Source organism: Anolis carolinensis, chromosome 2 (genome assembly GCF_035594765.1).
Source record: "Anolis carolinensis isolate JA03-04 chromosome 2, rAnoCar3.1.pri, whole genome shotgun sequence".
NCBI classification, from domain to species: Eukaryota; Metazoa; Chordata; class Lepidosauria; order Squamata; family Dactyloidae; genus Anolis; species Anolis carolinensis.
Genome location: NC_085842.1, coordinates 20,826,677 through 20,842,625, shown reverse-complemented (window position 1 = coordinate 20,842,625; position 15,949 = coordinate 20,826,677). Strand labels below are relative to the sequence as shown.

The 15,949-nt window shown below is 41.4% G+C and overlaps 1 protein-coding gene across 2 annotated transcripts; it reads right to left on the bottom strand.

Moving 5' to 3' along the window:
• LOC103280964 (zinc finger protein 250) lies at positions 1 to 14,773 on the bottom strand. 2 transcript variants are annotated; one of them, XM_008121432.3, is made up of 8 exons: positions 14,659 to 14,773; positions 9,707 to 10,204; positions 7,848 to 7,974; positions 7,271 to 7,366; positions 4,969 to 6,279; positions 3,723 to 3,826; positions 1,880 to 1,957; positions 1 to 1,530 (listed from the first exon to the last, which is right to left on the bottom strand). In XM_008121432.3, exons 2-7 carry the CDS (start codon positions 10,064 to 10,066, stop codon positions 1,913 to 1,915), a joined length of 2,043 nt encoding a protein of 680 aa, XP_008119639.1. In that variant the 5' UTR covers positions 10,067 to 10,204; positions 14,659 to 14,773; the 3' UTR covers positions 1 to 1,530; positions 1,880 to 1,912. The 2 variants fall into 2 exon arrangements, with proteins under 2 accessions (XP_008119639.1, XP_062829466.1); XM_062973396.1 differs by having other exon boundaries at positions 1 to 1,957.
• Positions 14,774 to 15,949: the final 1,176 nt, after the last annotated feature.

The following is a 15,949-nucleotide window of genomic DNA, read 5'->3' as shown; positions in this document are numbered from 1 at the left end:
TGCAGACGACATCGGTTTATTTAGTCGAAGAGGTTGCAATCCAAAATAAACTCTGACCATTATACAAAAATAATTAGAAGTATTAAGAGCAGCATCCCACAAATCAAGTTAAAAGAAAATTAAATCAAATGAGAGCTAGGGAATGCTTTATCTTATGCATGAATACGGGTGCATCCACACTGCCAAATTATTGCACTTTGAACCCTCTTTAACTACCATGGTTCAATATTATGGAATCCTGGGAATTGTCTTCAACCTTATCTGCCAAAGACACAATTCTCAGGATCCTATGGCTTTGAGCTAAGGTAGTTACAGTGGCGTCAGACTGCATTAATTCTACAGCATGTTCAAACTGAATGGAAACTAATAATAAAGAAAACTGGACGGGTGGAGATCGGCTTCATCTCCATTGAATAATTGGTTTTGCATGAGGACCATAATGGTGGGATACACAGGCAAGATGAACATAATGTACTAATGCTCCTGAGTTGTAAGCTGCAGTATATGCTGCATAGATTATCCGTCCTGCTCAATGAATAGTTCTTAAGGTTCATGCTAGAGGTGCATCTCCACTGTAGAACGAATGCAGTTTGAGAGCACTTTTAAATTGCCTTGGCTCAATGCTATGGCATTCTGGGAGTTGTAGTTTGGTGAGGTACCAACACTCACTCTTTGGCAAAGGAGGCTAAAGTTCTGGTAAAACTACAACTCCCATGATTCCATTGCATTGGCCCATGGCAGCCAAAGTAGTATCAAACAACTCTAATTCTACAATGGAGACACATCCAGAAAGACATAAAAATTTTCATTCAAACTATTATAGGATTAATTTCACCTCCATCCTGGCTTCTATTAGTCTATATATAATAAATTGTTTCATTCAAACAATTATATTTTAAAGGTGAAGGATTGATTTCATATCCATCTTTGCTTCTATTCATTGATACTGGCTTTTCTCAAACTGTCTGAAGTTCAGGGTGAGGTTTAGAATATCTGCATTTCTGGCCGAAAACCTCCAAACTCTCCAACTAGCAATGGCTGAAAGCTGGAATTTAAACCCACACACACGCCCCTTTCCATATTCTTGTTATGGAGAGCATCTGGTTGGGAAATAACAGACACATTTTGAGAAATATATAAATACAAGATATATTCTCTCTCTCTCTCTCTCCCTTCCCCCTCTTATATGTTTTACATTATGTTATTGCTTTTTTTAAAAGGAAGGATTTAACTATAAACAGCTTTCAATATGTTTTGATGTAGACTGGTATAACAAAAAATATGATACAGAAAATAAGCAAAGAGGAATATTCTGATAATAATAATTAACTGCATTTCTATACCGCTTTTCTCACCCCTGGGGGGACTCAAAGCGGTTTACAACATAATAAATGGCAAAATTCAATGCCTTACAAATATATAAAAATATATAACATATCTAAATAAAATACATACAACTGTAGATTAAATCCATTAAAACTACAAAAACATCAAACAACTTCCATTTCCAGACCATCTTGATCATGGAACCTGCAAGAAAATGAAGATTTGTTTTCATTTTTAATTTACTTGCTCCAAAAAACAGAAAAGTCACTTTTTCACATCTCTAGCTTCCCTTCTCCAGAATTGCCCTTTTCTAAAATCCCAAATTGTCCAAATTTTTGGCTGAGATGGTGAGTCCTTCGCTTTATCATGTTTCAATGTATACAAACTTTTAAAATAGTTTGATTGGCCCTTGGGTAACTAAAGGTTGGACCACATTGACCTAAAACATAGAGTGTTCCTGGCTTGATTTTTACATGGGTAATAAGATTTCAGTTTCTTTTCTTACCAATGTAATTGAGTTCTGTACCAGAAAGAGACATGTTTCCCATCTTACCGAAGCTTAGTTTCCAATGAAGATGATCCAGATTTATGCAGAAGTTTGCACAAGAAATAACTCACCATCCGCATTCACCTGGCAAAATAAGAATTGTAATAAGATATTTGAAGTAGTTTAACCGTAAATGGAAAATCGTTTAAAAAGAAACAGTATGAATTGAAATAACGGAAACCAGGTAAGAGAACAGGCACTTTTCCTAGATTTGAATGAAAACACATGTAACTGGATTAACTGAAAATTACATTTATAGACACCACTTGAGAATGCAGGAAGACAAATAGGAAATTTCACTGAAAAGGATTTCCCTTCCAGTTGCAGTAAAGATCCTTCAAAGATCTGAAAGTTTCCGTGTTTAGTAAGATATGGGGGCATACCATACCAACATGAGGCACAAGTTTCCTTGCAACAAAAGGGTTGTCCTATGATGGGTATTTAGATGTTTCTTCATGGGGAACATGACTACAATTGTTTTCTGTGCAATCTAAAAAGTCCCCTAGAAAGCAAGAAAGGAGCATGCATCTTCCTTACCACAATAGTGTTAAACGTTTCTACATATACTTGTAGAATCATAAAATCCTAGAGTTGGAAGAGACCATGTGGGCCACCCAGTCCAATCCCCTGCCAAGAAGCAGGAAAATCATTCAAAGCACGCCCAACCGATGGCTATCCAGTCTTTATTTAAAAGCCTCCAATGAAGGAGCCTCCACCACACTCCGGTGCAGAGAGTTTCACTGCTGAACAGCTCTCACAGTGAGGAAGTTTTTCCTAATGTTGAGGTAGAATCTCCTTTCCTACAGTTTGAAGCCATTGTTCCATGTTCTAGTCTCCAGGGCAGCAGAAAACAAGCTTGCTCCCTTCTCCCTATGACTTCCCCTCACATATGGCCCTCATCATGTCTCCTCTCAGCCTTCTCTTCTGCAGGCTAAACATGCCCAGCTCCTTAAGCCACTCCTCATAGGGCATGTTCTCCAGACCCTTGATCATTTTAGTTGCCCTCCTCTGGACACATTCCACCTTGTCAACCTCTCCCTTAAATTGTGGTGCTCAGAATTCCAGGTGTGGTCTGACCAAGGTGGAATAGAGGGGGAGCATGACTTCCCTGGATCTATACACTAGACTCCTATTGATGCAGGCCAAAATCCCGTTGACTTTTTAAGCTGCTGCATCACATTGTTGGCTCATGTTTAACTTGTTGTCCACGAGGACTCCAAGATCTTTTTCACATGTACTGCTGTTGAGCCAGATACAGACGGCTGTCTGTATCTTTGCATTTTATTTTTTTCTGCCTAAGTGGAGTATCTTGCATTTGTTAGTTTTGGCCCAGCTCTCTAATCTGTTCAGATCGTTTTGGATTCTGCTTCTGTCTTTTCTAGTATTAGCTCTCTCTCTCCCAATTTGGTGTCGTCTGCAAACTTGATGATCCTGCCTTCTAACCCTTCATCTAAGTCATTAATAAAGATGTTGAACAGAACCAGGCCCAGGACAGAATCCTGCTTGTGGCACTTGTGACTTCTTTCCAGGATAAAAAGCAAGCATTGGTGAGCACCCTTAGGGTTCATTCACTTAACCAATCACAGATCCACCTAACCGTAGTTTTGTCTAGCCCACATTTGACTAGTTTGTTTGCTAGGAGACCTTGTTGAAGGCCTTACTGAAATCCAGATATGCTATATCCACGGCATTCCCTGCATCTAGCCAACTTGTAACTCTATCGCAAAAAGAGATCAGATTAGTCTGGCATGACTTGTTTTTGATAAATCCGTGTTGACTATTAGGATGACCACATTCCTTTCTAAGTGTTTGCAGACCACTTCCTTAATGATCTTTTTCAGTATCTTGCCTGGTATTGACGAGGGGCTATACATATCTCTGTAGATTCTGTCGTTTCCATGGCCAGCTCAGAAACAGGCAGAATTATTTGGGTTGTGTCCAAAGATGAAACACCTGGGGAGAAGCACAAAATATCTGATAGGGATTCATAAACAAATACCTGCAGATCATTACCCCTTTCCAAAGTGATTTTGGGACTCTTCTACCAATATTGCATATCTTCCTTTCATCTATATACTTTTTTAGATTAACTGCAAATGGCAATAATAAAAGGAAATTCTTTACTTTTCAAAACCTTACAAGAGTACCCTGCATTTTCTCTCCTGTTTCCGACCATGAATTCATACATAGCACTGGCTACACTACACTCTGCTCTGCTATAGGTAGCACATATTCATACAATGCTGGGATTTGTAATCTGGTGAAGCACTAGAATTCTTCGGCAGAGAAGACCAAAGTCATAGCAACCACTGATGACCCCACTCTTTATAACAGAGCTTTCCAAACTGTGTATATCAAATGTAGTATAAAAGCGTGCCGGGTGAATGTAACTAAAAATGACAAAAATCTTTAAAATGTATGAAATTATCTTATAAATCATATATATTTAAAAATAAAAATGAAAGGATTTCACGAGCTATGTTATGTACCCAGACATTAAAAAGGTAAAGGTTTCCCTTGACGTTAAGTCCATTCGTGTCCGACTCTAGGGGTTGGTGCTCATCTCCATTTCTAAGCCGAAGAGCCGGCATTGTCCGTAGACACCTCCAAGGTCATGTGGCCGGCATGACTGCATGGAATGCCGTTATCTTCCCGCTGGAGCGGTACCTATTGAACTACCCACATTTGCATGTTTTCGAACTGCTAGGTTGGCAGAAGCTTGAGCTAACAGCGGGCGCTCACTCCGTTCCCCGTATTTGAACCTGGGACCTTTCGGTCTGCAAGTTCAGCGCTTTAACACACTGAGCCACTGGAGGCTCAGACATTACATTATTACAATTAAGTATGTGTCCATATCTCTTGTAAGCGATTGGGTTAATCTCCAGTTTGCAAGTAAATCTGAATTACTGTGTCGTGAAAAGTTATATCACCAATATGAAATGTTTGGAAAGCTTTGCTCTACAGGTTTACCTTTTCTACTTCTAAATCTATCAATGATGGCAACCATTGTGTGACAGCATGTTCAGCTATGTTATCTAAAATATTGTTGACAGAATTTCCCACATTTTTCCTTCATGCACCAGGGGGTTGCTCACCTGTGTGTGTCTTTTCGTGCCGTATCAGCAGGGAATGTCCAATGAATCGTTTCTCACACCTGGAGCATTTATAGGGCTTCTCGCCCGTATGGGTTCTCTGGTGTACGTGGAGGGACACTTTCAGCTTGAAGGTCTTCCCACAGTCAGGGCACGAATAGAGTTTGTCTTTGCTGTGAGTTGTCTGGTGCGCTACTACAGAAGCCTTCTGGCTGAAGCTCTTCCCACACACTTGGCACATGAACGGCTTCTCACCCGTATGGATTCGGTGGTGCCGGGCTAAATTGCTTTTATTACGGAAGCTCTTTCCGCACTGGGTACATAAAAAGGGCTTTTCGCCTGTGTGGACCTTTTGGTGCGAGTAGAGGGACGACTGTTGACTGAAGCTTTTCCCACATTCGGAGCATTCATAGGGTTTCTCTCCTGTGTGGGTTCTCTGGTGAAGGAGAAGGTGGCATCTCGATTTGAAGCTTTTGCCACAAGCTGGGCATGGGTGCAATTTCTCTTTGGCCAGGGTTTTGCTGTTTGTAACAACAGATTCCTCATTGTTCCTGGTGGATTCTGGCACACTCTCTCCCCTATGCATCCTCATGTGTGAAAAGAAGCCTTTTCTCCGTTTGAATATCTTGCCACACTCCAAGCAGACATACGGTTGGTCTTTGCGATGGCTCAGCTCATGCTCAATGAGGCACGCTTTCTGAATAAAACCTTTCCCGCACGTGGGGCAGCTGTATGGTTTCTCCCCTGTGTGGATCCTTCTATGCCTCACCAGGTCACTTTTATGGGCAAACCTCTTATCACACACAGTGCATAGATATTTCCTCTCTCCTGTATGGACAACCTTGTGTTTACTCAGGGCCTGTTTATTAATGAACCCTTTGCCACATTCATGGCACGGAAAGGGCCGCTCTCCTGTGTGGATTCTCCTATGGATGATAAGGTACACGTGGCTCATGAAACTTTTGCCGCAGTCGAGGCATTTGAAGGGCTTCTCCCCTGTGTGAGTTCTTTCATGTGCAGTTAGATATACCTTCTTATTGAACATTTTTTCACATAAAGAGCAGCTGAATCGCTTCTCTCTTGGATGAGATTTTCTGTGCTCAAGGAGGAGGGATTGATCACTGAAGCTTTCTCCACACTTGGAACATCCATATGGGCCTTCCCACTCTTGAGAGCAGTCAGGAACACTAATGTTAAGACCCTGCAAATCATTCTCTTCAGTCTCTTCCTGTGATGTTTCCCTGCCATTGTCCACCTGCTCGGATCTTTCTGGCTGGCCGTTCTCATCTTCATTCTCCTCAACTTGGTCATTCCCTGTTAGATTCAACAAAGAGGGAGAATTCAAGCTGTGTTCACTCTAGGGCTTAACAAATATTATCATATTATAGCATGTCATCTATTTAACAAACTCTAGAGAATACAGGAACATAAAAAGATCCATATTGGGTCAAACCATGTTAAGTTATATGGTTAAGTTGCAGTAGGATCATCACCGGATATGCAGGTGTATCTGTGTGTTAAGAGAAAAACACGCTGCCCGCGTTAATTGCAACCACAGGCAAGGTTGATTAGTTTGGGTGACTACCAGAGGAGGATAACTGGGGAGAGTTTCCCCATGAGTTGGGCTTACTTTTTGTTCACTCCTGAAAGTCTTGCTGGAAGTTAAATTTACTGAACATTTGCCAGAGCATAAAGCTCCTGACTGGCAGCAGCTCCATTTCATGCTGGCCCATATTTCCACATCCAAGGAACATTGGAGGATTTATTTCTATAGACTATATAGACTATGTGTGAGTGTAATACACAAAAGGAATTGTGACTATACTGCTGATTGTGTTTTTTTGAATTCACTGCTTTGAATACTTAAGAGTAAATTTCTGTTTTTTGCATTCTTCATATTTGTATTCCATATTTTTTGAACTGGCTAAACCGTGCATTGTGTTTCTAGGTTACACACACTGAACAATCCACAACCATAGGCCAATGTATTTATATAGATTCTCCAGAAAATTACCAGCAGGATGTGCGAGCAACCGGCAGCTCCATTGATAAATATTTCATTGGCCAATACACATTTTGATGCCTCAAATGTTAGACCTGTTTCTGGGTATGTTTGACCTACTGATCCAAAAAAAATGGCACCAATTCTTCCCTATCCATTTTAGTTTGTGAAATACCCCCAGTTCTGGACTTATCCTAGCATTCATCAAGCCTTCACCAGAATACGTCAAGAGCATCTCCAGATATTAAGGTGGTTCTCAGCAACAGAAAGGATGCCACTCTGACCAAACTTCTAGGGAGCTACCTGTCAATCTTGCCCCTTCCTCTGCACACTCTTCCCTTGGCTCTTCCTCCTCTTTCAACTGGGAGATGAAGTCAGGTCTGGAGATCAACAGAGTGGCTATGAAAGCAAGAACAACAACTAGTTATTGATGGGTTGCAAGAGAAGCAGGTTACATTACAATCCCCCTTCCATGCTCCCTGTGAATACCTGAAACCCTATCCCATAGACTTAAACCGGTGGACCTATAGAGGTCCACAAATATTTGTGTGTCCTACTAGTTCATCCAGTGCTATTCTATTATGTGCTTGGGTTGGAAGCATAGCATAGTCTCATGCTGATGGACCAAGAGAGGCCCGCCAACACTGACTGTAGAGCAGGCCTGAGCAAACTTGGGCCCTCCAGGTGTTTTGGACTTCAACTCCCACAATTCCTAAAAGCCTACCGGCTATTAGGAATTGTGGGAGCTGAGTCAAAAACACCTGGAGATTTTGCCCATGCCTGGTATAGATGCAACCAGAGAGGATAGAGCAGAGCTATGAGTGTAGAACGGGAACATGCTCTTTCTCTCCTCTAAACTTATGGCCAAAATGATGCTTACCCAGAGAGGACACAGTATGGTAATTTGCCAACATGACTTCCCAGTACAGAGCCCTCTGGCTCAGATCCAGCAAAGCCCATTCCTCCTCCGAGAACTTCACGGCCACTTCCTCGAAGGTCACCGGGCCCTGAAAGAGGAAAAAAAAACATGCATCATTTTATCACTGCTTATACTAGATGTGAAAAGTTCTCACTCTGCCTATCACTCCACCAAGGCCTATCTTAAACAGAATTATGTGAGTTTACACTGACGGTGAAATGCAGTTTCAGACTGCATTACACGGCAGAGATTGGCAGGGTAGATGGGGCCTCAGAGGCACATTGGACAGCTCTTACCATCAATAATTTCTTTCTAATGTTCAGCTGGAATTTCAGTTTCACCACATCAGCTGTTTCTGATAGCTCAAGTTTGACTTGCCCTTGGACACAATTTTTTGTCTTTTTTTTTATAGCCCATGATATCTGATTGTTTGCCCATTTGTGTCCATATTGGACCTTTTAACGCTGTGGATGATTGTTTATATTTCCTGCTCTTAATTATGTTTTTAAACTGTGACCTGTTTAATTTGTTTTTAAATCTGATGCTTGTTGTTTTAACTGTTTGATTTTCTTTTTTTTTCTTTTTTATATAATTTTTAAATACAGTGCACATTTAAAAATGGGGATAGGTGCAAAAACATAAGGACAAGGGAAAGATATACATAACAAAGGGAAGGGGAGGTGAGGGTATAAAAGAAAAAAGAAAAAGGGAAACAGAGGGGTAGGGGACAGGGAAAGGGGATTCACATCATAGGGAAGAACATATTACAGGGAACATCAATCTAAAGGGAAGTAAAACTTCCATTCTTCAATTATCTTATTATATAACACTGTATTCAAACTTTCTTTTTCCAATTAAACACAACTATTAAACATATTTCAGATCAGATTTCTTAATATACTCTTCCAGTTTACTCCAATTTGTCCTTCTAGTAAGTTTTCCTCTCGTATCTTTCAAAAGAAACGTAAGTTTGTCCATATTTTGAATTTCTTCTATCTTGTGTATCCAAAGATCTTTTTTCGGAGTTTCCTCCGATTTCCACATTTTCACGAAGGTCATCCTAGCAGCTGTGGCACAATATGTAAAAAAAATGTCATCATTTTTGTCAAATTTAGTCTCATTATCTGTAATTCCTAATAAATAATATTCTGGTTTTAGTGGGAACTTCATTTGTAATATTAACTGTGTTTTTTTGATGAATCATTTTCCATTTTTTTTTTAGTTTTTCACATAACCACCATAAATGATAAAACGAGCCTTCCTGGGTTTTACATTTACAACATCTCTTATCATAGTTTTTATACATTAGGCCTAATTTTTTTGGTGTCATATACCACCTGTGGAAAACTTTCAGCCCATTTTCTTTTAGGTCAGAGGCATATGTATACCTTAACTTTTTAAAAGAACAGTTTAATAAGGATAAAAAAATTGGTTTTAGCATGGCAGATAATTTATGGGATAAAATGATGATGAATAAGAAGAAAACAATATCTAGAATCTACACTATATTACTAGAGTAGGCAACAGAAACTGAGGAGATTAAAAATTATATGATAAAATGGGCGATCAATTAAATTAATAGAATGGGAAGAGATATGGAATAAAAACTGTTTGATTTTATGATGTTATGTGATTTGTATTGGGCTTGTCCCTGTGTGAGCCGTTCCAAGTCCCTGTTGGGGAGATGGAGGTGGCATACAAAATTAAAGTTGTTATTGTTATTGTTTTGTTTTTAAAATATTGTGAGCCGTTTTGGGTCCTGTTTAGGGAGAAAAGCAGGATACAAATAAAGAATTATTATTATTATTATTATCCCTGACCCAGGTCTTCATCTCCAAGGGGAGGACAGCCAGGAGCTTCTCCAAGATCACTAGAATCTCCTCCTTCATGTTCTGCCCCTGCTTCAGCCACTGAAGGCCAAGCTCCCAGAGACTCTGGCAAACTTCTCGAGGCCCCTTGGCCTCTTCGTAGAGAAACTGTCGGAATGCATCCATATTATCCTTATCCAGAGTCTTTGAGACCATTTCCCCCCCGAATCCCAGGTCACTCCCAGTGCCAATGGCATGCATGTTTTCTCTGCCTCTTTTTGCTGCAAAGTCTTGCACTTTCATCCTCTCTTCCAGCACTAATGCAGACTTGAAGCAGAGATCCAAGGCATCCGCTTCATCTGTTCTTGCCATGGTTTCCCTTGGCTGCTGTGTCTGACTTCTCCAAATGGATTACTAACTGTGATTCATGGCCGCCGACAGTTAGAGCACTTGGACTGGAAAAACCTTCAGAAGCAAATCGAGATATCGCAGCTTGGAGATTTTCCCCTCCTGTAGATGAAATAAACAGAAGTTAATCATAGAATCACAGAACTGGTAGAGACCCCAAGGACCATCCAGTCCAACCCCATTCTGGCAGGCAGGAAGGTACAATCAAAGCACTCCTGACAGGTGGCCATCCAACCTTTGCTTAAAAGTCTCCAGAGAAGGAGTTTCCACCATCCTACAAGGCAGCATCATATTCCGTTCCCAACTCTTCTTATGATTGGGAAGTTTTTCCTAATATTTAAGTAGATTTTTTTACCTTTGATTTTAAAACTGAAACTAAAACATTTTGTATCTTCACAATAAGTCACACTTTCTCAGCCTCAGAGGAAAGAAAAACTCCCTCTGGACAAATCATTCCAAGAAAATCCCATGATAGGCTTGCTTTAGGGTCGCCATTGGAACACAACATGAAGGCAAAGACACACCAACAACAATGCAAGAAGGCGGAGAGGGATTTGGGTTTGGAGGAAAAAAAATGCCCCTCAGCATTGAAAGGGTGACTCTTTTTCTCTTTCCTCATTTAACAATATTAGTTTGACCAATTTCACAGCTTGCTGTCCTCGGGAACAGAGATGCAGGGACACCAGCATTTGCCTGCATTGCAAAGTTAGCATGTTATTTTTCACTCTTACTCAAATACCTGCCTCCCTCAACATGTGTCCAAAAAAAAAGTCATTATCATCTCAAACTCTCTCTATAGAAGTTAAAATGTATAAAAGGTAAAGGTTTTCCCCTGACGTTAAGTCCAGTCGTGACCGACTCTGGGAGTTGGTGCTCATCTCTATTTCTAAGCCGAAGAGCCGGCATTGTCCATAGACACCTCCAAGGTCATGTGGCCGGCATGACTGCATGGAGCGCCGTTATCTTCCCACCAGAGCGGTACCTATTGATCTACTCACATTTGCATGTTTTCGAACTGCTAGGTTGGCAGACGTTGGGGCTAACAGCGGGCGCTCATTCCGCTCCTGGGATTTGAACCTGGGACATTTCGGTCTACATATGTTTAATTGACAAAAGTTCCTACATGGTTTGATGGGGTTGGCAGGGCTGATAGAGGATGATGGGAGTTGTAGTCTACCCACATCCAGGGAACTGTGTGAATCCCACCAATGATGAATCTGGACCAAACTTGGCACACATAGTGAGAGCATAACCAATTTAAAATATTGGTGGGGTTTGGGAGGGGGGTTGATAGGAGATGCTGGGAGTTGACAAAACACTTCATCCACGTCTGTCTGAAGTATTTGATGCCTGGTCTGTCTCAACCTCAACAGAAATGCCAGAGAAGATACTGCAGCAGTGGGCTACATTGCATGCTTGTGTGTCCGTTGACAGTGGAAACAAGTGAACCCACTGCCATACATAAGTTGGCAGGTGCACACAAACATGTGCAAAGAGCACCTTAAGAGACTTCGGAGTGGGGTGCATTGACACTAGAATATTGATTAACCTGTTGGAAAGGCATTACCTTGTTAAGAGATCATAACCTATTGCCATTTTAAAAAATCTTGTTAGTTTAAACCAGGCATGGGTAAACTTCAGCCCTACCGTCTGTTAGGAATTGTGGGAGTTGAAGTCCAAAACACCTAGAGGACCGAAGTTTGCCCATGCCTGGTTTAAACTTTAAAACATTTCGGTTTGTGTCTTTACCGGTCTCTTCAATACGATACGGTGCTGTACAACTCTCTTCCATAACTGCCTACTTCCAACTGTCACCTGGAGCCTCCGGTGGCTTAGGGGATAAAAGCCTTGTGACTTGAAGGTTGGGTTTCTGACCTGAAGGCTGCCAGGTTCGAATCCCACCTGGGGAGAGTGCGGATGAGCTCCCTCTATCAGCTCCAGCTCCATGTGGGGACATGAGAGAAGCCTCCCACAAGGATGGTAAAACATCAAAACATCCGGGCGTCCCCTGGGCAACGCCCTTGCAGACAGCCAATTCTCTCACTCCAGAAGCAACTCCGGTTGCTCCTGACACGGAAAAACAAAAACAAAAACCTTTAGTACTCATTCCTCAACTGTCACCTTTTTCAACTGTGTTTTAAGCCAGCATTTCTCAACCTAGAGGTCAGGACTTCTTGGGGGGGGGGGGGGGGGGGGTTGCAAGGAGGGTTCAGAGGGGTCACCAAAGACCAGCATTTTCTGTTGGTCATGGGGGTTCTGTGTGGGAAGTTTGGCTCAATTCTATCGTTGGTGGGGTTCAAGGAGCCCTTTGACTGTAGGTGAACTATAAATCCCAGCAACTACAACTCCCAAATGTCAAGGGGTATTTTCCCCAAACTCCACCAGTGTTCACATTTGGGTATATAGACTATTTGTGCCAAGTTTGGTCCAGATCCATCACTGTTTGGAGTCCACAGTGCTCTGGATGTAGATGAACTACAACTCCAAAACTCAAGGTCAATGCCCACCAACCCTTCCAGTATTTCCTTTTGGCCATGGGAGTTCTGTGTACCAAGTTCAGTTCAGTTCTATCATTGATGGAGTTCAGAATGTTCTTTGATTGTAGGTTAACTATAAATCCCTGAAACTACAACTCCCAAATGACAAAATCAACCCTAACCCCACCAGTATTCAAATTTGGGCCTATCGGGTATTTGTGCAAAATTTGGTTCAGTGAATGAAAATACATCCTGCATATCAGATATTTACATTACGATTCATAGCAGTAGCCAAGTTAAAGTTATGAAGTAGCAACGAAAATAATGTTATGATTGGGGGTCACCACAACATGAGGAACTGTATTAAGCGGTCCCGGCATTAGGAAGGTTGACAACCACTGGTTTAAATAGTCCCTGATCTGGTCAGAGTTAGGAAACAAATGCATACAAAAGAACACACATACACTTCAGTAATGAAACAACATATTATATACAGACAAATCATCAAACAGAGGAGGCTTCTAGGTTGTCTATTTGTAACATAGAATGAATACAATTCAACCCATGTCTCAATGCCTTGGAATCCTGGGATTCATAGTTTCCGCTGCAGTCCAAAAACTGTTTTGGCATAGGCTAAAGACCATGCCCTCCAGACTATGTGTATAAGGTGTATCTGAAACGTCAATGGAGTCCCCGGTGGCGCAGCGGGTTAAACCACTAAGCTGCTGAACTTGCTGACCAAAAGGTCAGTGGTTCAAATCCAGGGAGCAGGGTGAGCTCCTGCTGTTAGCCCCAGCTTCTGCCAACCTAGCAGTTTGAAAACATGCAAATGTGAGTAGATCAATAGGTACCACACCGAAACAATTAGCCAAAATGTATAAAACAGTCTCTGATAAGTGCTGGAAATGTAAAGAACAAGTTGGCTCCTTCTATCACATGTGGTGGACTTGCAAAGAAGCAACAAAGTTTTGGATGAAGATTTATGAAGAATCACAAAAGATTTTAAAAAGAACATTTACAAGAAAACCAGAGTATTATCTATTAGGATTTACAGATTTAGACTTACAATTGACGGAACAAGAAGATAAACTTTTTACTTATATTACAACTTCTGCTAGAATTGTTTTCGCTAGAGAATGGAAACAGGAATCAGTCCCACCAATTGAGGAGTGGGTGGAGAAGATAAGAGAAATAAAGGATATGGACAAATTGACTTTTTTGTTGAAGAAAAATACAGGCAAGATAATGAAAAGAACGAATTGGGACGATCTTCAGGACTATCTGGAAAATTTGAGAAAATGAAGATTATGAGAGACAATTTTGCTATTTTTTTTCTCCTTAGCAAGAAAAAATATTATTGAATAATAAGAAAATATTATCCAAGAAGATGGAATAGAAGTCATTTTTTTGCTTTTTGGTTTTTTTTGTGTGTGGGTATATTTTTGTAGATTGTAGACTTTTACCTTTCTCTCTTTTCCCTACTTTTCTATACCATGGTTGTTCTCACTCTTTTGATGTAGTATAAAAAATTTAATAAAATTCTTTAAAAAATAGGTACCACTCCGGCGGGAAGGTAACGGCGGTCCATGCAGTCATGCCGGCCACATGACCTTGGAGGTGTCTACGGGCAACGCCGGCTCTTCAGCTTAGAAATGGAGATGAGCACCAACCCCCAGAGTCGGGCATGACTAGACTTAATGTCAGGGGAAAACCTTTACCTTTACGACCATATAAAACTAAAATCATAGAATCATAGAGTTGGAAGAGACCTCATGGGCCATCCAGTCCAACCCCCCACTAAGAAGCAGGAAAATCTCATTCAAAGCACCCCCAACAGATGGCCATCCAGCCTCTGTTTAAAAGCCACCAAAGAAGGAGCCTCCACCACACTCCGAGGCAGAGAGTTCCACTACTGAACAGTTCTCACAGTGAGGAAGTTCTTCCTAATGGTTAGGTGGAATCTCCTTTCCTGTAGTTTGAAACTACAACTCCCTTTGTCCCAAGCAATTCAGAGAAGGGAAGTTCAACCTCATGGCTTCCCTAGTGTCAACTCTACCCTTTCCATGCACTTTGACTCACCAGGTCTCTCTCTCTCCAAGGCACTGCTGCAGGAAGTGACAGAGAAATGTAAACACAGGGAAGTGGAAAGGGGCGGGGAGAAGGAGCCCTGGCAGGAAGTTACTCTGAATAACACGTGGTCCTCTTTCCCTGAAAGGCTCTTCTAGGAACTCCAAGCTCACTGATATTAACCCTTTCAGGAAGCTTAGTGGCTGCTTTATCCTGGGAGCTGTAGTTTCACAAGGTCTTTCAGTTTGTCTGCCAAATAGTACTGGTACCTCACTACAACCCCCAGTATTGTAGCACTGAGCCATGACAGTTAAAGTGGTGTGAAACTGCATGAATTCTACTGTGTAGATGGCACCCATTCTGTCATCGCCGAGCAATGCAATGCCTGGAAACAGCTATTCGTAGGCATTTCTATGATGACACCAGGTCACTGGCAGGAGACCACAGAGCAGGGGTCCCTAAACTTTTTAAACAGGGGGCCAGTTCACGATCCTTTGGACCGTTGGAGGGCCGGACTATATTTGGCCACTGAGCAATAATAATAATAATAATAATAATAATAATAATAATAATAATAATAATAATAATAAAAGAGGGTTGGAAGAGACCCCTTGAGCCATTGAGTCCAACCCCCTTCTGCCTTTGCGCACCAAAAGCACAAGCAAAGCACCCCTGACAGATGGCCACCCAGCCTCAATGTTAATAATAATAATAATAATAATAATAATAATAATAATAATAATAATAATAATAATAATAAAAAAGAGGGTTGGAAGAGACCCCTTGGGACATTGAGTCCAATCCCCTTTTGCCTTTGTGCACCGAAAGCACAAGCAAAGCACCCCTGGCAGATGGCCACCCAGCCTCAATGTTGCTAATAATAATAATAATAATAATAATAATAATAATAATAATAATAATGATGATGATGATGGTTGTAAGAGAAGAAGAGACCCCTTGGGTCATTTAGTCCAACCCCCTTCTGCCCTTGTGCCATGGGGGCCGGATAAACAGCTTCGATGGGCCGCATCCGGCCCCCGGGCCTTAGTTTGGGGACCCCTGCCACAGAGGCTTGGGGTCAGTCTCTATTGAAGGAAGGGAAGGGACTCAAGGTCAAGGCAGGTTTGCCACTTAATATTAAGAAAGCAAAAACAACAACCACACAGTATTGTCACCACTTTAAAGGACAGGATGAAGACATGAAAACAATGGAGCATAGGATCCAGTCTAGGCTGGGTCTTGGAATGGCAAGACAAATTCACAACCCACAATTCTTCAAATGAGTGGCTTTTTTTTGTCGTGT